The following is a 25,276-nucleotide window of genomic DNA, read 5'->3' on the forward strand; positions in this document are numbered from 1 at the left end:
CACACACACACACACACACACACACACACATAATAGCTGAGATATGGCGCACTGCCACGATCTTTTTGGGAAGGAAGGGGAAGCTGACTGATATGACCTCACATTGGCATAGTGACGCACTGTGCCGAATCGTGTCTGTCATCCTGCCATTTGTGGAATAAATAACTGAAATTACTTTTGCTCTTAGAGAACGCTCTGTTATCAGCAGTAAACTGGACTAGATAACTACTCGTGTTTGTTATCTTACCCGTAATCCACCTTTACGAAGAGCGGCACCCGCGGCATCCAATGCTATTACCGCATAGATTATACATTCGCAACATATGCTAATGGTATTAAATCAGCAGCTGCAAAGGAGATACTGAGAACCAGTCAAGATGATCAGGAAATAACAGCTGGAGTGGTGGTTTCTAGAGGACGTATGGGTGTTTTTTCAGATACTTTGTGCCTCTGCCTCTAAAACCTTTGTATCGAAAGGACAGAATCTTGAATATTTTGTTTGCTTAACTGAAAACCAAGGCTGAGGTAAATTGCACCTATTTTTCAGATTTTGCTACCTTGCTCTCTAATGAACGAGACTTCTGGACTTCATTTTGATGAAAGCCTTGCATACACAATATGGCGATAGTCTAACAGCCAAGTGTAAGTACTGTAATTAAATGAGATGGGCTAACAGGCACATGCACACATAATATCCAAGTTGTCAATCAGAAAAAACACCTACTTCATGTAAACATTTAACAACATGTGATTCAGGACTAATCATTGGAGAACCATGCTGGGCATAGGGCCAGTAATTAGTTTGCATCTCTTCTTCTTGAACAATTAAAAACCAACGGGCTTCTGCATAAGGATGATTTATCATACTAACATTAGTAAAACAAGTACTTTCAAGTAATGTTCAAAGAAAAGCTGAGAGTTTCTACCTGGCAGCATCATGATGATGTTGCATTTCCGTGACCTTGAACAACTGCTGAGAACTTATCTAGAATAAGGGTCGACCCCGCATAGCGCTTTGGAAACGTAATGTCCTTACTAATAAGGGAGGCTTAGCGATACCAAATATGGAGCTGTACTATCTGGCGGCGGAACACATATGGGTGATGAGATGGTTTGCAGGTGTGGGCTTAAACGACACAGCTACCATGCAACTGCCTTGGTCTCAATCTCAGATATATCATTTGTTTCATCCTATCGCTCGGCCACTGCGCCCATCGCATAGCTGTCTTGCACTTGCGCATTGCTGTTCTAGGTAGAGCCTATACTTCACCAAGAGTATGGTTCCATATGCCCCGCTGCTGCCACTTCTGGGGAAGCACAGGGGCAGGACGGGCACCTCTATCGGGATGCTTGCATGCTGGCAAGCAGCGGAATTAAGTACACTAGGAGACCTTTATGCAGAAGGCGTTCTGATAACTTGAGACCCTGGCAGAAGATTACGACCTGCCCGCAGGTCAATTCCTACTACATTGTTCAATCATGAGGTCGCTGTCTGCGGCATGCGGTGACATAATCTCTGAACTAAAGATGCATGTCCTGATACAAAACCTACATGTCATGGGCAACGGATCCCACATTGTATACTGGCTGGCTGAGGCACTACTTGCTCACACAATGAAACCCAAGATGGGACACGGTGTTAGCCAATCTCACTTGCATTCCGAGAAACTGTAAATTCAGACTTATACAGACAAACATACCTCAGAGGGTGTATCTTTCCCCGGACAAAATAAACAAATATTTCCACATTGTCACTTCAGCATGCCCACGCTGTTTACAGACAGATGTGGACCTCCTTCGTATGCTCTGGTTCTGTACCTCCTTGCATACATACTGTTTAGCAATCACCGCGACACTTACAACATGCACTGTGTTGTAATCTTTCTTTCCTTCTCCCTCTCCCCGACCACCCCTCTCCTTCCCGGCCACTTGGTATGAACCACCCCACATCCTGGAGTGTGGGTTAGAATGTTGAGATTAGCTGCTGCCGCCAAGCTGGAAGCACCTGTTACTTATGACTGAATAAAGTTGTACTTGGAAACCCTTAAATGTAGTGGTTCTTTACTACATTTCTTGGCGACGAGGACGAGGAGCTGAGCCAGGGTCAGCTGGGTGCTTTCCTCCCTGGAAAATTTGATGCTTGTGCGGAATTTTGAATATAGATGAAGTACTCACCAGTTGATTTGTGGATCACAGGACAACGGACAAAGCGGTAACCCAGGCTGTGTCATCGAGGTGTTCCCGTGTGGGGGACGTGAAATTTCTCGACTAAGTAAGGAAAAGGAAGTCGGGTGTGATGCCTCGGTGAATGTGAGAGGGTGCCGTGTGGAGCAGAGGAACGTTCCTTCCTCAATTGAGGTCCGACATACGTCTGTGGATCTGGTAACCAGAGCTCCCTGGGAGCGTTCCGTGGAGGAGTAAGCAGCATAGCGGGAACCAGTGCAAGAAGAGTCGGGACAGCTGGTTGTGAAGTGATGGTGAAGGAATGGTCAGGCAGCGAAACACGGATTTCCCACAACAGTGAAAGCTGACTCTGGAGGGGAGCAAGTGAGGAGGCTCGTTTGCTGTGGGTTGGGAGCGTGACTGCTGGGGGCAGCGCTGTGCAGGCATACCTTGCCTGCGATGTCTGAGGGGTCGAAAACGGAATTCGACTGAAGCAGCGCCCTCTTACTAAGCCGTCCCGGTGATTAAAGGGGGCAGGCTCTACCCAGACTGGATCGTCCGGGAGCCGAGGCTGAGCAGAGAATCTTTTTGTGTTCAAGAAGAAAAAAAAAAACTGTCAGCAGAATAAATCTCCTTTGTAAGAGTTTAAATACGGCATTGTGAGATGCTTGCCTTTCATGGAGGGAGAGGCAGTATACAATCGGGAGAGAATGGAACAGTGCTCTGGCGTTAAGGAACCGCAAGGTTGACTACAGGAAGTTCCGGTTCAGCAAGCGAGAAATAGACGGAGGACTCCGCAGCCCAGAGGTGAAGGCGCAGGGAATCAAGACCGGTCTGCACCTGAGGGATTTGTACCAGGCCAAGAGGTGAGCCGTGGAAGCTGTGGGAGCAGAAAGGGTGCAGAGCAAGGAAACAGTCGCATTGCTATTTCTGTGAAGCGGATTTATCTGAGGCGGAGCGTGCGACGCACGAGAGAAGGGTGAGTGTCAGCAGTGGAAACACTGGGAGGAGTGTACAGCGGAATCCAGAGTGAAGTGATTATTTAAAGGAGTTGGTGACAGCGTGAGATAGGTGTGAGGACACACCCGAGGTACTGGGGTTTAGCGAACCTCAATTCCTGTGAGAGAAATTTAACAGCGGCAACCGAGTGAGCCGTTTGAAATATTTGAGAGGATCAGAGAGGGTGTGTAACACCTCTGGCCCAGCGGAAAATAGAACTGAAAAGGTGTTTTGAAGCAGTGTGAGGATATCCAAGAGGAACAGAGTGAGATCCAAGGGGAACAGAGTGAACAGAGGGTGCAGTGAACACTAGTTTGCGGAAAATAGAACTGAAAAGGTGTATTGAAGCAGTGTGAGGATATCCAAGAGGAACAGAGTGAGATCCAAGGGGAACAGAGTGAACAGAGGGTGCAGTGAACACTAGTTCCCGTGAGTCTAAACTAACTGAGGCAGCATATTGAGTCATTGGTGATATCTGTGAGGCAACGCGTTGAAACTGTGTGAGGATATCTCGGTGGAGCAGGGAGTGCGAGGTGATATATTAAGTGACCACCCATCAGTGGTAGCACCCCATTAGAGTTCAGACGCAGGATCCCTGTCTCTATATCCTAGTGCATATGCAGCAGGGAAAACCTGTCAAGGAGTAGGAATTGAATTTCGGGGGTCGTGCAGGGCACCTAGCTTCCTACCAGTCCTCAGTTGTTAAAGGTGCATTGGTTCCATTCTAAGGTGTGTGTGTCATTCAAAGTCGAAGGCCTGACGGGGCAGTTTGGAACGAAGGGGGAGAGTGTAAAGACTACGACAATGTGTGGAGGCGATCACCATAAGGACTGGTGTTTGATTTATTAAGGCACCAGGATTCAGATTGTGCAACGATAATTTAAGAAAATCCTCTAAGGAACGTGGGGTCTGCAGGGGGTAGGCGTGAGAAGTACCCAGCACCCTGTGAGTATCTCATAGCGCTGCAGTGAGAAAATTCAGTCACGTTTTTTTTTTTTTTTTTTTTTTCATTCCTATAGCCCTTGTTCAATAAGCACACAGTTAAAACAGTCTAGTATTTGTCATCAATATTCACCCTCTGGAGTTTAGTAGCACGTAACCAGACCTTCCCATTTCGGAATCCAGTCAGAGTTTATCCGTTCCGTGCCATTTGGGCACCGCAGTGCAGCATTTGTGGTGAGGTGGCACATTCCGGGGAAGAGAAGAGGTATTGCAGCACACTCAACATGGAGTGGGGTCGAAAGTACAATCTCTCTCCACCTGAGCCGTTCATGGAGGAGGTAGATAAAAACATTGCAGAGTGGAGGGAGTGGAAAGTGTATTTTGAAAACTATGTGTCCGTTTTGGAAGAAGAAGTAGCATCCTTGTCACCGGAAGCTAAAGCGGAAATTCTACTCCACAGCTTAGGTAAGGGTGGAAGGAAAATGTATCACAACATGGAGAAAGTTTTCATGTCAGGCACTGACAGAAACATGTATGAAAATATTCTGAACGTGTGGGATGAATATTATATACTAGCCACCAGTGGAATGGCACATATGGATGAAAGTTTCAAGGAAAGAAAGGAGGGCAAAGAGGATATCAGTGCCAGCATGGTAGCTCTGAGATGCACTGTTTTAATAGAAGAAGTTGAGACGGAAATGATTACTGACACTGGTTCGAGATATAGCATGGTGAGCAAAAAAGATTGGGACAGAAAATTTGCAAAAAGATATGGCAGTGAACTTAAAGAGACCAACACAGTCCTGAAAACATATGCAGGGGAGGAAATGCAGATTATAGGTTATAAAGTCATGGATGTAGTTTATAAAGAAAACAATACGAGGAGTACTATAAACATAACGAGAGATAGTATCAACACACTAGGGTGGAGAGATCAACAGATGTTGAGGATTTCATGGGAAAGAAGAATAAAAGGACACAAAAATGAGATGGCAGAGTATCAAAGCAAACAAAATACCAGAGGAGAAACTGTTGACGTTCGCATGCAACCACCTAATATCAAGGCAGTATTTGGAAATACGGCAAAGGAAAAGAAGTGGGAGAGTGAAGCTAGTAGGGATGAACACAACAAGAAAAAAAACATATATCAAAGCCAGGTGGAGGAAAGAGAAATACGTAAGAAACCAGACAGAATGGACAGTAGTAAACAAAAAATGAGGATGGCTGGAAATTTGGGAAGACGGGTGGTGAGTGTAGATACCACAACCAATGAACGGAGATGGCAGATGAATAAAACCGACCAGTCCGTTTGCAAAGTGATGCAGCACAGAATGAAGCTGGATGAGTTCCAACCCAAGTGGTCAGAGGAGCATAAGGACAATAGTGAGCTAGAAAGAGTGAGAGATGCGAGATACATCAAGCCTAAAGGAGAAATAAAAAATGAATACATACAAGGGATTGAGTATGGAATGATGGAAAGGAAGTGCAACATAAAGCCGAGAGACCTAGAAGGATCCCCACTAGAAGTTAAGGAAGGGAAGAGGGGTCCAGTATATGGTATGTGGAAGAAGCCGAAGTGCAAGGGCTCAGAAGACACGTTTGATTTCGTGTATGGCAAACCCAAGAGGGAACAGCAGGACACACTCAAGCCTGAGGAGACTCATGCAAATGATCGGGGGCCGTCTAAAACGAAACGCGACAAAGATGGCAATTATAGTCATGACCAAGGAAGTGGGAGCAGAAGGAGGCCCAGTCCCGGTATCGATAAGTACATGGAAAGGGAAGTAGGTTTCATCAGTGGTAGCCTATGGGGTGCGTCCTGGCGCAAGCTACTGCCCAGAGAAAAGGATTGTACAGCCATGCTAAATCTTCGGGCAAGGGAGGGGAATTCCAGCAGTAGGAGTTCGGAATCCCAGAGAGAAATAGACGGAGTAGTAAGCTTGGACATGGGAGAGCTAAATGGGAAAGGTTGTGATGCCTTGATTTCACCAACATGGGAAGGCCCGTAGTGTTACATAATGCACACATGGATTAGCTTTTTCCATTGTCATGAGTGGCACTCCCTGTTGGTTCCAGACTGTTCCGGTTGCCCAAGGTTTGACAAAGTAACCGCATAGCCTTCTTACTCCTGTCCTGAGTTTTTAAAAGCACCAGTCTTATTACAGTTGTTTAACGTTGGAAATGCAACCCCGTAATTATTTCACATTCATATTACAGTTACAGTTGATTAATATAGGAAACGCTATCCGTTAACGCTTCCCATCCTTTGAGCAATGTTTTATAGAGTATTACCATATCTCTGCAAATGTATATCAGAGCAGGGACCCCCACACCATTGATACAGCATGTGCCTTGGGAACACACCTATATTTTCCCCCCATCCCTGCCTTCCCTTTGCACCCTCCCCTCGCTCATTTTCTCTCTATCTTTTCTATGGGAGGGAGGTGTGTTGTAATCTTTCTTTCCTTCTCCCTCTCCCCGACCACCCCTCTCCTTCCCGGCCACTTGGTATGAACCACCCCACATCCTGGAGTGTGGGTTAGAATGTTGAGATTAGCTGCTGCCGCCAAGCTGGAAGCACCTGTTACTTATGACTGAATAAAGTTGTACTTGGAAACCCTTAAATGTAGTGGTTCTTTACTACACACTGACAGACCAATAACACATACATGGGAGGTATGTATATTAGGCCTTTTCCCCAGATCAAAGAACCACAAGGTTACATCCAGATTCATAGACTTAGATTTATAGTAGCAAAAAGACTAATAACCAAGAGATGGAACACACATACCCTCCAGTTGTTAACAATTGGAGAAAATCGCTCATAGTGTAGGCACAAGCAGAAAGTACATCAATGCGCAGAGAGGAAATAGCCGGATTACGCAAATACCCCATTGCGCAGCACTGGGATACTATACTCGAGCATTTGAGACGCATAGAGGGGGAGGGAGGAAACAGTTCCTCACAGGTGGCTGATGCACGATATGTGGACACAGACTCCTGGCACACAACACTCGCAGCTCAGGATAGCTTAAGGACTGACACAGGACAATGAGCTGTACCCGAGAGACATGAACATCGACGAAGGGGTGGCCCGGTCACACTTCCTATTAGACACTTCTCGTGATGACTGAAAGGCGAACCTGATGAGGAAGTGTTGGATGGGCATTACCAATTTCCTACATACGTTAACCCAGGCGTGGCGATCAGATGATGTCCTTGTTAGTTTGTTTGCTTAGAAAATAGTATCATATTTTACTTTATCCTTTCTTTCCAACTGCATGTTCGGATTTGGACAATCAGACTAAGTGACATTTGGGCGCATAGATACAACAACAACATCACGGAAGGCAAGATAAGTATCTTGCTATTCCAATAGACATTAAAAATGCCCCCCTTTTGGACACTTGAACGGGATGCAGTGTAAAGAGGTCATAATAGGCAGCCATTTTCTTGTTATATGGAATTGATATTGTGTTCAATTTGACATGTCCCAGTAGAGAAAATGATAACAATTATCATGTTTTATGTAGCCAACTGACCCCTGATGTTATATATGTATACTGTCATCTGTAAGTTTGAAACGTGTCTTTTAAAAACAAAAAACAACAAAATGCAAATAAAGATATTTAAACAAAAAAATTATGATGTTGCATGCTCATTCCCTCACTACACGTCCATGCTTTGCTTGTATAAACGTACATAAACTTTGGAGAGATTCTTGCCTGTGGGAGTGTGCACAGTGACATCCGTCAGAGACAGAAATAATGAAATGTAACAATTTGAAAACCTTTCATCTTTTCACCCAAGGGCGTTTTGTCTGTATCATCATAAAATCTTATGGTCATGGTGGATGATGAATAAAACAATTCATCCTGCTTGTCAGGGAAATGCATGAACTTATTAAGTTTGCTTAAGAGTACCAATACCAGCTCATCGACACTAAAACAATGTTTTAATCTCAAATCAGTTGTTATATTGAGAATATAGCCACGTCTTTAAATGGTAGAACTTACCTGTTTTTCCACCTCGTCTACCATGACCCTTTTCCCATGTGTATCTTTGTGCCACACAGGCACATGCTCTGTAGTGATGGATGCATCAGCAGAGGCAAAGAAGGCTTCAACTGTCTGAGCAACCATTTTTGCCCTAATGAAACCAGCCTGGCCTTTTGGTAGAACAAGGTTGACTGTGAAGGGTGTCAACTTGGAAGTGTTTAACTTCTTCTTTTGTTGGTAGCTGCAAATAGATATGAACATGAAAATTAACTTTTCAAAAAGAGTTAATAGGCAAATATATCTTTCCCTTTAAAATTTAGAAATAAAATACCCCTCTTCAGAAAAGAAAGATGTGCACATTTAAGATTCCCAACCATTTTTAGCAGAACAATATTTCTGAATACACATCAACAGCTTCACTTTCAGCGGAAGTGAACAAGTAACACAAATATGGTAGCAATAAAACAAAGACAGATTTCATTTTCTACAGTTAAACTATTTGCCCAATACAAGTAGAAGTAGTCAACGACCCACAATCTGGAGGTCTTAGCCAGCATTCATGCCTGGGCACAATGGTTTGAGCATTATGTTGCTCTACAACTCTCTGCTAGGGCCACACCAAAATGGGCTTCAAATGACAAGTAACCATGCTACAGGTTATTGATAATGTCTTCTGCATACTGGACAAGGAGTAATCCTTTCTCTTGGCGCAGATGTACTTTCTGCTACATTCAATAAAGTTGAAAATAAGTTTCTTCTTAACATCTCAGAGGCTAGAATGGGGAATGGAACTGCAATGGTTTGCCTCTTATGTGCCCATAGTTCTCAAATTGTGCAATGATCTATCATGTCCCCACCCATTCTGTTCAATCTGTAAAGGGTGTTATTTGAAATACTCAAACACATTTTCATGGATATTGAGGTAAGCCTGTACAATGCGGCAATGAATTGTATCACCAAATATATTTGAGGTCTGCAAATTGAGCGTCGGTCGTGGTGCCTTAAGGCACTGGATGGAGGTTGATTACCTCAAGTTTAACCTAAGGAAGATGCATTACTTTATCTTGGACATCTCAGTTTGGATCCTTGGCTAACAATGGTTACCGTGGATGGCATTACTGTATGGTTTGTGCGGCAACCTAAATCCCCTGGCTCCGTTCTGGATTATGTGCTTAATATGTAATCCTGTAATAAATATATCTGCTGCCCTGGACAACTACAACTGCATCTCTACAGAGAAAGATAAAATAATTTATACAAGTAACTCATTTCACACCATGGTTCAAGCCATGTTTCTTTCCAGGACTGCCAGAGGAAATGTGTTTTTGGGGAGGACTCATTATTTCGTTTGACAACTAAAAGAGATTTGTTAACACACCTCCAGAGTGATGGTGGGTGGACATAAATACAAAAATTTGTCAACTATTCTACACCTACTGGTTGTCTATTGATACCAAACTTTTTTTTTTTAAGATCACTTGCTTAGCTTACAATGCTTTCCACAGGAACTGCCTTTCAGCTCTGCCTGTCAAGATTAAGGTTTCAGAATCAAGGATTTATAAAGCACAACAAATCACCTGTGAGTTTCTCAGGGCGCTGATTTCAATCTTCTTTCAGTAAATTAAATGTATTACTGCAAATAACAAAATTCTAATTCTGAGCACTGTAGAGTGCTCTTGTGTCATCAACATGATCTGTACTAAATAAATGTACCTAACAAATTGAAAAGTAAGCAAAATCTTGGCGGGTATGAGCAGAGGCAGATTAGTCCGTGTCCATGCAGTTACATGATTTAGCAAAGGGATGTGCACATCACCTAGATGTGATATTCGTCAACGAGACTAGGTGCAACCTAGTTGTGCTTCACCTCGCCTCTCCTACCTGAGGGGTGGGGTTGGCAGAGGCTAGCACACCCCCTTTCCTCACTTAGAGTTTCCCGCCTGTCTTCCCACCAGAGTGGGGGTCAGAACCTGTGGGGGCCAGTTGATGAGTACAGCAAGTGGCAGGGAGAAGCTCACAAAAGGCAGCATGCCTTAGAAGCTTCCCCTGCCCATCCTGAGGGGTCCAGAAACATGTCTAGTGGTGGCAGCCTTGGTAGCACGTAGTCAGGACGCTGGGGGTTGGTTAGGTTTCAGGGGGCATCTCTAAGATGCCTTCTGTAGTGCATTTTACATTAAATCCCACACTAGCATCAGTTTGGGTTTAATGAACTGAGAAGTTTGATATCAAACTTGTCAGTCTTCAATGTAGCCATTATGGTGCTGTGGAGTTCGTAATGACAACCTCCCAGCACCATGAACTCTTAATGGCATCACTGCACTTACAGTGTCCAGGAATGGCCCTGGGTGCTGTAGGGGCACAGGGCTCATGCACCTGTGCCCACACCACTGGCATAGGGCACCCAGCTAGAGGGGTGACTGATGTATGCCAGGGCAGTGGGTTTGTGGGCAAGGGATGTGTGCCATGTCGACTCTTTGTTTAGTTCTGCACCCGGACACTCAGCCTGCAAAGGCAGTGTGTGTGTGTGTGTGTGTCAGGGTGCAGGGCCCCTAAGGGTGGTACAATAAGTGCTACAGCCCTCAGGGGTCTTCTCTGGTCACAATGCCATGGGTACCTAGGGTACCATTTACCAGGGGCTGACATGTGGCCAGAGATGCCAATTGGATTTTAGTTTCAAAACAGTTTTAGGGAAGGAACACAGGCCCTTTGCACCTGATTGGCAGGGGCCCAGGGCACACTCAGCCAAAGCACATCAGCAATTCAGCAAAAAGTGGGGGCATACCATGCAAGAAAGATGGCACTTTCTCACACGATGAATTACTGTTACTAAAGAAGACCTGTGAACACTTAACGCGTCTTTGGTGCAAGAACTATAGTGTAGTAGAGAAATGTAACTACCACAAGGCACTGAAGGAGTATCACAAATAGATATGGATCACACTGCCTCTTCATTATGCTCATAAGATTGAGCACATGCAGAACACGTCACAGGAACTTTTCTCCATAGTGAAATCCTCATGTTCCTTGGAGCGTGTCTCTGCCCAAACAACCCCTTCAGTGGAGAATTGCAATCTGATCGCTCAATTCAGCTCTGATAAAGTTACTAAGATCTAGACAACTTTCCCTAAGGAAGCTAACGAGGCCTCCTGTCCTGATATTTGGTTGATACCATCTGAGTCTACGGATGGTTTCCTTAGCATTACAATACTATCTACTACAGAGCTGCGTGCTATGCTATCCAAAGTGAAATCTGACTCACCAACTGACCCAGCCTTCCCCATGATTTTGGAGCGTGGAATAGAGACCATCTTACCCGGGCTATGCAATCTGCTCAATCTAGCTTTCACAATAGGCCAGATTCCCAAGAAGTGGAAACACGCTACTATCTAACCACTGCTGAAGAAACCTACTCTGGACTTAGCCACTCCAGAAAATGTCAGCCCATCTCCTTGCTCCCGTTCATTTCCAAAGTGGAAGTAAAACACATAAATCATCAGTTGATGAGGTACACTGTAACGGGGTTGGTCCGGACCAGGAGAAAACTGATCCTTATATGAACTGGTGGTCGCCCGACTCTTCCTCTACCCCTCTTGTCTCCCAACAGAATGACGAATGGTCCACACCACTGTATTCCCATTGGAGTCTGACAAATATAGAAGAGGACGGCAGTTCCTTTAACTGGGGCTTCGCAGGAGAGGAAACCCCGCCCGCAGCTGACGTCAATACCGGTTTACCAATAAGGACAGACGCCACACGGAAGCTGGTGTGCATCAACACCGGTCGGGAGGAGAAGAACGCGAGCGTCGCTGTAGCCGAAGAAGACGGGGAGCTGAATCCAAGACTCGGGGCAAGAAAAGAAGAAACTGGAGCAGTGCCGGGAGGCCAACGACCCGGTGATTTGGCACGCCACGCTTCCGGAGGAGTGTGGCTTACACAGGTACGGAGCCAGCTCTCAGGGTGGGTAGGGCGGAAGGGAACTCCGGACTCCTAGGTCAAACACCCAGCAATACTTTACAAACCTGCTGCTACTCCTGCACATTCTGTTTTCTTTTCCTCACTATTTTTTTTTAGCACCGAACACGCCGCCGTAGTGACCCAAACTGTTTTTATTTTGAGGCACTTGAGTGTGTGGTGTCCCCTCACTCCCCGGTCCCTGAAACAATGTGAAAGCTAGAGGACTCTGTGCTGAAAGTATCATTCTCTCTTTCTTCCTCCACATGCCCCAGAAGAGAAAGCTAACCAAAAGGAGCAAGAACCGACGAGGGTAGAATAGAATCGGAATATCATCAGAAGAACTGGTCCAACGGCTGAACTTACCCACCCCACCTACCTGTAATTCTTGAAAAGAATAATGAAGCTTTGTTTGTCTGCATCACTGGCCTCCGTGCTATTCTTGAACCCCGCTACATACACTGCAGCGGGGAACATGTTCTAAATGTGAAGAATTATAACAAGCAAATTAACACGCTGAAGCTAATTCTGACTGGACAGTATAAAGCATACTATAACTGCAGTCAGAATAATACAGACACCAAGAAATAAGATTAGGTGATCCTTTAAGAAACTCCACTTCTTCTTGAACATGAATGGAGTCTAAATTGCAGAGAAAATTGGCTGTAGACCCCTAACATCTGGTGGCGATTATGGGTGACACCTGAATTGTCTTTAGTATAGGACAGAGTTAAAGGAGGTCCTGGGGCTCCCTTGCATAGGGCAACTGGCATGGTTTGCATGTATTGAGGCAGGTCTTCACAATTTAGGTAGGTAGAGTCTGTGGAGAAACCCAGAGGTAGACTGCTCTTGAATATCACGCAAATAATTAGCAGCTATAAGGCGGGTAAAATTACACAACTTTTTGAATACTCAGCCAATGGTCCTCTAACATATAACTTCCTAAAAACTAAGGATACCTATAATTTGAAGCCATGTCTAGATGAGATAAAACCGGCATTAGCCAGGAAACTCTATTTACAGTTCAGGCATGGCTCACTTCCGCTTCGCACATGTACTAATAAATGGTCTGGCAGCTCTGCCCTGTGGTGCCCTGCATGCAGTAGCCTAGAGGAGACTGAACTACATGTATTTTTCTTTTATCCTGGGTATAATAAAACAAGGCAAAGATGGTTGATAAATTGTGCAAGAACCTAGGTACAAGGCGCTGCGAAGAAGCATTTAGACTTCTGAAATATAACACCCAGATGCCAATCGTATATATGCTGTATCATGATTTTTAATCTCTATGCGGCAGGTACCTACGTTTTTTCTAGGAATTTGAAAAATGAACTGAATGCCGATTGATTTTTTATACATGTATAGAATGAATTTGATCTAGTTTTAATCGCCTCTAGAGTTGGTACTGGGGTAACAACAATTATGCATTTTCCCTGAGCCAGGGCTCCCTCTCATTATAGCAGTCTGTACAGCGGTGAGAATTTTTTCAGTGGCTGCAAAACGCATTTCAATGTTTGTGTACAGATGCGATTTGTAGGTTATAGGTACAGCATCACCTTCATTGAAAGTGATATAAGTATACCCGGTAGGTCTAGCGACTACGGCCGATCACCAGGTTAGCTGTGTGTGTAAATGCCTTGAAGCTAGCATATCCGCTTGTAAAGTACGTAAAATATCAGTATGTTCCTGTGTCCAGTGATGCACTGAAAAGTAAGACAAAATTAAGTCATAGAATGGTTTCACCCTTTCTGCGTGATAAGAATTTTTACTTCTGCCAAAATTAAAAAATCCTAAAATGGATTGTAGTCTCTTCAGAATTGTTGGCGGTTGGAGCAAAGCACATTTCTCTAAAAAAAAAGTGTCACCGTGGTTTTCCCTTCACTTGATAACTTGTGTCCTAAAAACAGGATACTGAGGTTGGCTATTTTAGATTTTTTTAAATTACATTTGTAGCCCAGGTAAGCAAAGCCCACCATTATGTTATTTACTCTAGTCAGTCAGTCAAAGGATACTTTATTCGACAGCTTAGAGTCATAAAAGCACAATTCATTACAGAACATTAGTACATAAAACATTAAAAAACATTAAAAATTGTGTTCTGAATATACTATGTACAAAGCAGATACAAGCTCATCCCAATTTACAGAGTCCACGAACATCTATAGGTACGGCAATACACGGTGCAAAGATGCAGTAAATAAATGACCAATGGGTATTGGGTCTATCTCATTTAATACTCATTGAGTCACCAAACGCACTAACACTGAAGCCTGCGGCCTTTTCCTATATCTAATGGCCGATATTAAAAAGTGTGCAACCGCCAAACAAACCATGGGAGAAGATAACATTTAGAGAAAAGTCAGAGCCCGTCTCACTTGAGCAAACTGACGATCTTTAAATAGTGGTAAGATGTGAGACCTATGCTGAGAGTCATAAAAACTGCAGAAGAACATAAAATGTAATGTATCCTGGTCTGAAAAATTATCACAGGTGCAGGGTTTGAGCGAGTCAGGCTTCAAGTAGCCTAGGGGAAATGCCAATAGCCAAGGGACCAAATTCAAATGAAATCTAATCAGTATGAAGCGGTGATATGGCTTATTTACGTAGGTTAGATAAGGCTGCATTTTTGGCCCCATACTTAATATAACATGACTCCTCACAGATGGTTTTACTACTTCCACCTCCTCCCTGAGCAACTGCCGCTTGTCCAAAAACTGCTTTTGCAGTGCTCTAATAGCAGTTTGCTCAATACCCCTGGGTTCAAGAACGGATCGGGCGGCCAAGCCAGCCAGCTTGTTCTTTTATGTAGTTCAGCCAGGGGATACGCAAAGCCCCATCCAGACTAGTGCAGTCGCCAATTATGAGCCGGCCTAGATTTGGTGCTGGAGACTCTAGTCAAATGTTCCATTAATTCATCGTCAGTCAGATAAATGTCATCTACAAAGGACACGATCTATCAATACTGAAACCAGACCATGGCTAGTATTATACCCTTGTGGCAAACGACAAAATCAATGCTGAAACCCAGCCGCTATAATCTGGCAGCAAAAACATATTTGAGATGTGTAGTGTTGTATTGTATTTTTTCCGGACGACGTTATTCATCAGTGCAGCACTGTGCGCATGCATTCTGTACTGCAAATGTGCATGTGGATGCAATTAAATGTCAATAATCTAAGACTAAACTATATGAATTGTAGGGTTTCATTACGGGAAACAAAGGATTATTCATAGATTAGGTGCAAATCTCTATTATACTCTGGTCCTCAAGTTGATTTAGTATTTCTTGGACTTCTTTCTTTGCTTCATGTTAAATTGGGGACTGTCTCTGCGGTTGAGGGATAGTTTTTAATGGGATCTCGTGATGAGGAGACTCATCATCCCACTCAATATGACTGCGGTATAGAGCAGGCATTAAAGCAGACGCCCACTCCTGCATGTATACATTTTTAACTGATTCTGCTACGAGGTCGGAGAAAACAGGTAAAATTATTTCTCCCCCCATTGGGCAATCTATAACGAACTCAGGTGGCTAATCTTTTTCAGCCAAAAGAATGTCATAACCATGTGTCAGGACCTTCCAAAAGAGACCCTTCACTTCTCTTTGTGTGTCCCCTTCTATTTGAAGTGTTATTCTGTGTAAACAATGTGGGACACTTACTCTGATATCAAGTGTTATGTTCTGTAGAGCTAATGTGACTACTGCTGCGCTGTCCAGCATTGTCACTGCCCATTCCCTGTTCAGAAGCAGAGTCCTCAGTTTCCTGGGCATCTCTGATCTTAATCCATGTTACCTTTTTTATTGTTAGATTGAGTTTTTGGGTGGCAGTAATTTGAACGGTTTTATGCAATGATGCCTTTGCTGCTATAGTGGGCAGATTCTTTTGGTGAGTAAGCCAGGTATAAGCTATATAGTGGAGGGGTGGGGGGGGGGAGACAACTAGAACGTCGATGCAGGCCCCAATAAAGCAGCTCGAACTCCACCTATACCCTCCAGCCCTATACCACAGACACCAACACCTCACTACCCCCTTTTGTTTAAACATTTCCTCAAGCAGGAACTCTGTGCTCAGTGCTCTCCTCCACAACTCCTTGACAGTGCTTCCGTGTTTGTGTATGTGCTGTGTTCCCTTGGAGAGACTCAAGCCCCCAGTGCAGCCCCAATCTGCTTCAGGTGATGCTGGGCGCTGCTGGATGTTTACCTCGTCCTGAATGCGGCCTGCGGCATCAGGGTGGAGCAGAGGTAGTGCAGGTCAGGGCTCTGTGTTTGGATTGGGGCTTTGAGATCACGAGGAAGGCCCAGGGTGCACTGTGCCCAGGTGCAGGCAGATGCAGGTTGAGCCCCCGCTCCACTCGACTCTCGAGGCACTGCCTCCTGAAGGCTCCCCACTCGCCTGACGTTGGATGCTTTGGACACCCTTTAGGATCCTTCTTGTTTATTATTATTATTTTTCTTATGCGCTCCTTTTGTGCTACTGGTGTCCTTGGGCACTTTGGCCTCCTTTTGAGCAACCGATCATTTAAACAGACACCTAAGGCGGCAGCAGAAGCGGCTTAATGTAGTTCCTCAGCCGAGCTTGCAGTATTCAGGTTAAACCCACCAGCCTAAAAAAAAATCACTCAAACAGAGGGAATGGGGGCGCTGCAGTGGAGGCTTGAACACTGAACACGCTCGGCGTCAGCAGACCCAGGTGAGCCACGGATTACCCTACGTGGTTTGGACCTGATGCTTGCAAGGAGGGACACTGTTCAAAATGGGGGCAATACACGGACCTCAAAGATGGTTATTTGAAGAATTGTAATAAACTAATGTGTGAGTATAGAAAAATAGTTTTTCTAGTGGAATGGCTGCCCTGAACGATGGGAGAAAATCTAGGCTATGTGGAGGGACACTAACATGTTAAGAGGATGTACACTATGTGGTGATACTGAACTGTGGTTTAGTGGTGGGACTGATGGTGTTGCACAAAACGTGGATGTTTGAGTCATCTAATACAGTTAAGTTTAAAATAACCTGGACTCTGGGCACTGCGAAAAATGTGCTGCTTATTGAGTACTTCAAGTAGGCAATTTGTAATAATACTCCACTAGGTTTAAAAAACAAATTTATTAAAACAATATTAACCAAAACTAGGTTAACATTATTAGGCAAACAACACGGTCTTATTAAATCAAAATACTATTTTCATGGCTTTACATTTGTGGAACCTCTATAAAGACCTCAAATATCATACATTACAACCACGTCCATGTCTATTCTCATTTTGAAATTCTCAGAAACCATTAGTTATGAAACTTCTCAAAGAATACATGTGTGCATGTATTTCATTGCTGTTCTACTCCATAGTCAACATTGAACTATTTGGTTCCACGTAATTGATACTATAGAATTTTCCTATATGGCTCCTTCAATACCAGTAGTAAAGCTTTTTCTCAAATCCCTATTTCAGAGAAACAAACATGGAGGGGAGTGCATGTTTCTGATTTACATTTGACTTCAAGTGTCTAGATGCACAGAGTATGTGAATATTAAATAAAAAAATAAATAAATAAATAAAATAAAAATATAAAACAAGAATATGTGAACAAATGTGAAAACAAGCATTTCTGCATCCTCTAGAACTGACATGTTGATACATAATGCCAAGCTCAGGCCAGGGGTATCAAAAGTCAGTCCACGAGGGCAGACCACGACCAGATTTTCAATACATTCACATATAATACATTTACTTACAGTGTATTTAAATTGAAATGATTTACAAGCTCTGGGGTCATCGAGAAAATCAGGTGTGGCCCCAGCAGCCCTCCTGCACATATGTTAGACAACCCTAGTGTAGACATGAAATATATCTTTTCATACTACGAACCAGACAATATATGAAATTAAATATGTCTGAGATTCTGTCACTTACAGTTTTCCAACATGATAGTAGGCCAATGAATGGAAGGTTCTGCATTCAACATTGCTGGGGAATATCCGTGAAGCTTGAACTGAGATGGACTTGTTAAAGGTTACATAAAGAAACTGAAGATGCGGTCTCCTCTCGGCATACTTTATCAGAGTCGATGTTTTGCCAGTGCCTACGAAAATATTTTAAAAAAGAATAATTTTCACAATCTCTATTATTTTTAAGCTCTCCATTTAATGATGACTTTACAGAAACTGGTAATGCAAACTCCCTTATGAACTATTAAAGTCTCAGTCCACAAGTTTAATGTTCATGTCGGTAAACCTTTATAGAGTTGAAAAAAGGTATGCAACGTATATGACGCATAAATATTAAAGGCAAGTAAATCTCAACTACATTGATCTTGGACTACAAAGAAGATTATGAAAAATATTTTCAGGATCCACAATAACAGTGCATTAGAACAATAGTTAAGTACTGAGAAACTATGTTTGGAAGACTTGAATATATTGCTTTGAAATGGAAATCGAAACGTCCTGGGACAGTGAAAAACTCAACTTGCTCTTTCTCGATTACCAAATGTTGATTTTTAAATGTTTCACACAAGTTTTTAAAAGCACTGTAAAAGTTATTAAGTATAGTTGTGCATTTCACCATGACAATGTGCTCAGCAGCAATCATGAGATACATTTTCAAAATAAAATTATAATTCTACCAACAAATCACTTTCAATGAAGTTCTAACCTCTCTGCTGATACCAACAAGAACCCTGAAGAGGTTTTGCAATAGGATATTCTTTTTTTGTGCCAACCACGATAGTAGAATACATGTCAGATGTTCAGGATATCAACATAAAATAATGTTCTAAGCATGTGAGCTGTATATCACATGCTGTGCACACTCCTGCCATCTAGTGTTGGATAGGGATGTTTGCAAGTTGTTTTTCTTTTAAGAAGTCTTTTCCAGTCACGAGGTATGGTGCGCATGGGCATAGACTCCATTGTTAGATTTTTTTTGCCGGTACGCATGTGAATTGCAGCGCTCCGGTTCAACACCGTTTCTCGGGTTCCCCTCGGTGCGCAATCCACTACCCTCGACGGTATCGTTTCTCGAACGCGTTTACCATCCTTTGCGATTCTATTCAAGAAGAAGACCTTCGATCGGAAGGCTTATGGATGGCCGTTGGGCGTACCCGCGTCGGGCTTGATAGCAGTCAATGGAACAGACTCCATTTAAGTAGTGACCTGGGTGTTGCGCTAAGTTTCCGCGCACCTACTTGCACGAAGTGTGCAACCTCTGCCTATCTCCACAACAGATGAGAAGGACTGCGAAGCGTGCTGATTGTTTCGATCAATAAAGACGCTCCGTGACTGTCGGGCTCGACGTCACGAAATGCATCAGCTAGGCGGCTCCAAAGGGGATCTTTTTAGGGAAAATTCCGACCATGAAGAATCCAAAGCGAGAGGAAGAACACATTGCTGTGTCTGAAACCGAGTCCGATGTCGAAGATCAAATCACCCCAGGTCAAGGTATCGTGAGTACCTAACCTTCACTTCCCGGCCGCTTCATCCACAAAGAGTCCCCGGTCCCGCCTCTGCTCTCGGGCTAAGGACGGCACCAATAGAAAGTTTCAAGCACCCCACCTCCGGGCCCGTCGCCAAAATCCCAAAAAAGGCCTTCAGGCTCGGCACCCTACTGGCACCAACCTGAAATATTCGGTTCCGTAACCAAAGCATGTCCTGGTGACCCACCGTTATCCAACCTTAAATCTTCCGAGCCAAAAACCTCGGAGCCGAAACTTTTGACGCTGAAAACAGCAAGTAAAAAAAAAAGACTCTCGATAAAGAACTTCGGTCCGACGTTCCTAAGGGTGAGTAGTTGCACTTTACAAATACGGATATATATATTTTTTATTTACTGTAATGCTTAAGCATGCAGATTACATTTTTAAAGATCCGGTGAAAGACAGAATAATTACACCTAGAGTGGACAAAAAGTACAAACCTGCACCTACTGACCCTGCATACATAAAAGGCCAGCTGCCTTTAGACTCTCTCGTAGTTTCAAGCGTAAGTAAGAGAGCTAAGTCACAGTCTACAGGTGAAGCCCCTCCTCCTGATAAGGAGTCAAAGTTAAGTGATGCCTCTGGCAAAAGAGTAGTATTGCAAGTGACCAATCACTGGCGAATGGCTAATGATCAAGCTTTATTAGCTTGTTACGATAGAGCCCACTACGATGAGTTTGAGAAACTCATGCAATTTGTACCTGATGAGCATAAGTCTAAAGCTAATGACCTTATTCAAGAGGGCAATAATATTACGCAGGCATGCTTGGTTAAGAGTTTCAGGTTTTAAACCTGAAGTGCAAGCCTCTATTCTTAATCAACCATTCGATAAGGAACACCTCTTTGGTCCAGCAGTTGACACCTCGCTGGAAAAGATTAAAAAAGACACTGAGGTTGGTAAGTCCATGGGGGATTAGCAATCAGCTTCAGGTAGGGGTTGCTTTTCTCACTCCTATTATAGGGTGAGCTCCAAGACTATGTTAACAGAAACTCCCTCCCCCTCTTACAAGAGAAATACTCAATCGCCCTCTTCAAGAGGCTATTTCAGTGGAGGGTAATTAACGGAAAGGGAAGAGGTAGAGGCAACTCAACACGCGCTTCCCTGACAATTACCAAACAGTGACTCTTTTACACTACCAGAACTAACCATTCAGTTCCTGTAGGGGGGCATCTAACGCAATTTCTGCCCGTCTGGACTACCATCACTTCAGACAAATGGGTATTACAAATTATCCAATATTGTTATTGCCTGGACCTTACCAACAACCATCCAAACATTCCATCGAAAACACACAAAATGTCTCCAGAAGCCCTTCACCTGTTGAAACAAGAGGTTCAATCTCTTCTGAAAAAAGGAGCAATAGGCCCAGTCCCATTAAAATATCAGGGGACAGGCATCTATTACCTTTACTTCCTAATTCCCAAGAAAGCCGGATCACTCAAGACCCATATTGGACCTCAGAGAGGTAAATCTCTACATTCACTCCGACCATCTCCATATGGTCACTCTACAAAAAGTGCTTCCACTGCTGCAACAGGGCGACTTAATGTCCACTCTGGACTTAAAAGACACATACTTCCATATCCCAATCCATCCCGCTCATCACAAATACCTAAGGTTCGTGGTAGCGGGTCATCACTACCAATTCAAAGTACTTTCCTTCGGAGTCACCACTGCTCCCTGAGTGTTTACCAAATGTCTGGCAGTAGTCACAGCTTATTTAATGAGACAAAACATACATGTCTTCCCATATTTGGATGACTGGCTTATCAAAGCCAGCTCCCATCAAAAGTGTCTCCAGCACACAGACTAAATTACAACTGTTACACAGTCTAGGCTTCATAATCAATCTGACGAAATCATATCTGCAGCCTTCCATGTCTTGGGGGCCACTGTAGATACTCAAAAAGCTCTAGCAGTTCCAACTGCGACCAGAATACACAATATTCAAACCCTAATCTCCCAATTCCAATCCAACCAATCGCTACCTGCAAGAGTGTTCATGCAATTGCTAGGAATTATGGCATCCTGCAACACAATAGTCCTACATGCATGATTTCAAATGCGTCCCATTCAAGAATAATTAGCTCTTCAGTGCAATTAGTCACAGGGTCAACTGAAAGATCTAGTGTTGGTGGACCGCCGCACCCATCGCTCTCTGCAGTGGTGGAATCCACAGAACTTGCCCAAAGGGTGGGCATTCATCAACCCGATTCCCACAGGCGATCTTAACAGCAGACACAACGCTAACAGGTTGGGGAGAACATCTCCATACTCCAACCGTTCATGGACTGTGAAGTCAGAAGCAGAAGCAGCTGCACAGCAATCACCTGGAACTGCTAGCAATTTTACTAGCACTGAACGCTTTTCAGACCCACCTCATAGGCAAAGCTGTCTTGATTCGAACAGACAACATGACAGCAATGTATTATGTTCAAAAACAAGGGGGGGGGGACACTCTCTACCTGTCACATCTCACACAGACGATTTGGAGGTGGGCCATTCCTGTGAATATCTAGCTCATCGCAGTACACCTACCAGGAGAAAGCAATCAAAATACCAAACATGCTCAGTAGGCAAAAGCAACAGATCCACAAGTGGGAACTTAATCCTAAAGTTCTCCTTCTGTCCTTCCAAATCTGGGGGTTTCCGCACATACATCTGTTTGCGACTCACCTCAATGCAAAATGGCCAAACTTCACCGCAAGGTATCCGCACCAACAATCCAAGGGCAATGCCCTATGGATGAACTGGTCAAGGATGTTTGCTTATGCTTTTCCGCCTCTCCCACTCCTTCCGTTAGTGGTTCGGAAGCTCAGGCAAGCATCCCTGACTCTGATCCTGGTTGCTCCCACATGGGCTCGACAGCCATGGTTCACAACCCTGAAATAACTGTTGTGTGTACCACATCAAAACCATGGAGACATAAGGCATCCGAAATCCATAGTAGCTCAACGTTGCGATCTGGCTCCTGAAGTCATAAGGTTTGGTTATCTGAACCTCTCACCAGACTGAATGAACATCATTAAAGAGGCCAGGAGACCTACCACTAGGGTTTGCTATGCAGCCAAGTGTAAGCGGTTTGTTATATACTGCTATAACAACCACATTACCATACTAGATGCTGCAGTAAAAAACAGCATCTGTTACTTACAGCATTTGCAACACTCACATTTAGCATATACATCCATAAGGTTATATCTGGCTACCATTGCTGCATATTTGCAGAGTAGACAGCAGTTCTCACTTTTCAGGGTCTCGGTTATTAAAGTATTCATGGAAGGGCTAAAAAGAGTGATTCCACCAAGACTTCCAGCACCAGCGTGGAACTTAAATATTGTACTTACCAGGTTACTGGGTCCACCAATTGAACCACTACACAAATGTGAGCTACAGTTTCTCACATGGAAAGTTGCTTTCCTCGTAGCTATTCCATCGCTGAGGAGAGTTGGTGAGCTACAGGCATTTACAATCGAAGAACCATTTTTCCGTTTACACAATGCCAAAGTGGTTCTTCATACCAACCCAAAATTTGTACCAAAAATAGTTTCTGCCTTTCATTTGAATCTGTGGAGTTGCCAGTATTCTTCCCACATCCTGATTCAGTGGCAGAAAGAGCTCTTCACACATTGGATGTAAGAAGAGCATTACTTTATTATTATATTATATTAAAAGGACAGAACCCTTTAGTAAAACCAAGCAACAATTTGTTGCCTTTGCTCCAGCACATAATGGCAATGCAATTTCAAAATCCGGTATTGCAAGGTGGATTGTGAAATGTATCCAGACTTGTTATGCTAAAGCAAAAAGGACTTTACCCACACCCCCTACAGCTCATTCCACCCGCAAACTAGTGGCTACTCTGGCCTTTTGAGGCAACATTCCCAATGCAGACATCTGCAAAGCTGCAACATGGTCTACTCCACACACATTTACTAAACACTACTGTGTAGATGTGCTATCCAGACAACAGGCTAATGTAGGCAAGGCAGTACTCAAAAGATTATTTCAGACAGCTGCAACAGCTATAGGTTCGCCTCCGCTTTGGGAGCAAACGGCTATGTAGTCTATGCACAGCATGTGATCAACAGCTCACATGCCTCGAACGGAAAATATTACTTACCAGTAGACATCTGTTCTTGGCATGTCGAGCTGCAGAGTCACATGTGTCCACCCGCCTCCCCGGGTACCTATTCCTGTTGCAGCTTTAATTATTTAATTCAGCACTTAGTACATACATATGCATGGTCATCTCTTTATACAATACTAACACCATGCTCACCCTATGACGGAAAACAATCTAACAATGGAGTCGATGCCCATGCATACTACTATACCGAAAGGAGGAGTCACCATATTTCGTGACTGAAAAAGACTTCTTCGAAGAAAAACAACTTGTAAACATCCGGACCCAACACTAGATGGCAGGGTTGTGCACAGCATATGACTCTACAGCTCTACATGAACAGATGTCTACTGGTAAGTAACATTTTCCTTTACATAAAATAAAGCTTATTTACATAGTGAGTGGTTATATTGAAAATGTAACTTGGAACGACGTTGGAAATGGAGGGTGTAAAGAAAAGTAACACCAGCCAGTCATGGTCTCTCAAAGTCACTGTGATATGTCACACATATTTCCTACACAAAGGTGGTAACTGTGTGCGCAATACTTTTAACATACTACAAAGTTTCTAAGCAATGTGACACCATGCCACTATTACAGCAGTCTAGTGTGCATTAGCAAATGACATAAGAGCAGTTAGGAAACGTAACTTTTCCTTTCAATTGCTCTTTTTTTAAAGGAAGATTGCCACACACTTTGTGCAGCCAGCACACTGTCTGAGTGTTTTATATTTGTACAACAATTTCTTAGGAATAGCTCCCTTGGGGAAATAATCATTCACAAATATTTGAGCAACGAAATAAGGGTAAACATTTAAGGACATTTTAGAAAACACCACTTTAGGTAATATCTGATCACATCGTCTAATCAAAGGCAGTTGGACAAATGGCATTAAGACAAAATATCAAGGACAAAATATCTCCACAGCAAAAGATGGAGTCTAAAATAACGAGGTATGGAAATATCGTGAGCAAGAATATCGAAGAATACCGACTTAAGGTAAGTAACATTGATTTTTAAAATATCAAAGTTATTAATATAATTTGTAAAAATATAGTATAGACAGAAAGATGAGAGGCAATACAAATTATTCGGTGATATTACAGTGCTCACAAACCGTTCTATCACAGGTTTTTTGTTGTGCGTTGATGAATCTTTATTTCTTCGATTCTTATGACAAATATGTACAGCCAACGTGTTTAACCCTAGAGAGGGCTTCTTCATGGCAAAGTATTATAGTGAGCACTGTTCGAGAATTCTTGGTGGGAAACGCCAGCATCAAATTAAGTTAGTACCATTCCTTGGTCAATCATGTTATTCCTTTAATGCATCAAGTGTTGTACTCTGCTAGTGATTTAGTAACAGTCATCTCCCGTCAGCTGATGTTTGACCAGATACAGGAGAAGACTGTTACTTGATTGTTAATTTTTATTTTATTATAGATGTGGGTTGTGAGTTTTGTAGGGATATGGGGAGGGAAGTAAATTAATTCTAAGTAATTAATAATTTTTAGGTAAATTAATATTAATTATTAATGTTATACTTAAGTATGTTAGTTTTGTAAATATTGCTTGCTACATTTTATGTGTGTTGTGGGTTTTGTAAGGGTATATTGAGGAAAGT

The 25,276-nt window shown here is 43.3% G+C and overlaps 1 protein-coding gene across 2 annotated transcripts in view; it reads right to left on the minus strand.

Annotated features, from left to right (window-relative positions):
* FBH1 (F-box DNA helicase 1) overlaps positions 1-25,276 on the minus strand; it is a 664,229-nt gene that overhangs the window by 357,516 nt on the left and 281,437 nt on the right. For both annotated transcript variants that reach the window (XM_078677274.1, XM_078677281.1), the window contains 2 exons: positions 17,966-18,134; positions 8,121-8,343 (listed from right to left, as the gene is read on the minus strand). In XM_078677274.1, the coding sequence (XP_078533400.1) occupies positions 8,121-8,343; positions 17,966-18,134 (392 nt within the window). The remainder of the gene's footprint in view (positions 1-8,120; positions 8,344-17,965; positions 18,135-25,276) is intronic.

The sequence above is a fragment of the Lissotriton helveticus genome, chromosome 1_1 (genome assembly GCF_964261635.1).
Source record: "Lissotriton helveticus chromosome 1_1, aLisHel1.1, whole genome shotgun sequence".
Lineage (NCBI taxonomy): Eukaryota > Metazoa > Chordata > Amphibia > Caudata > Salamandridae > Lissotriton > Lissotriton helveticus.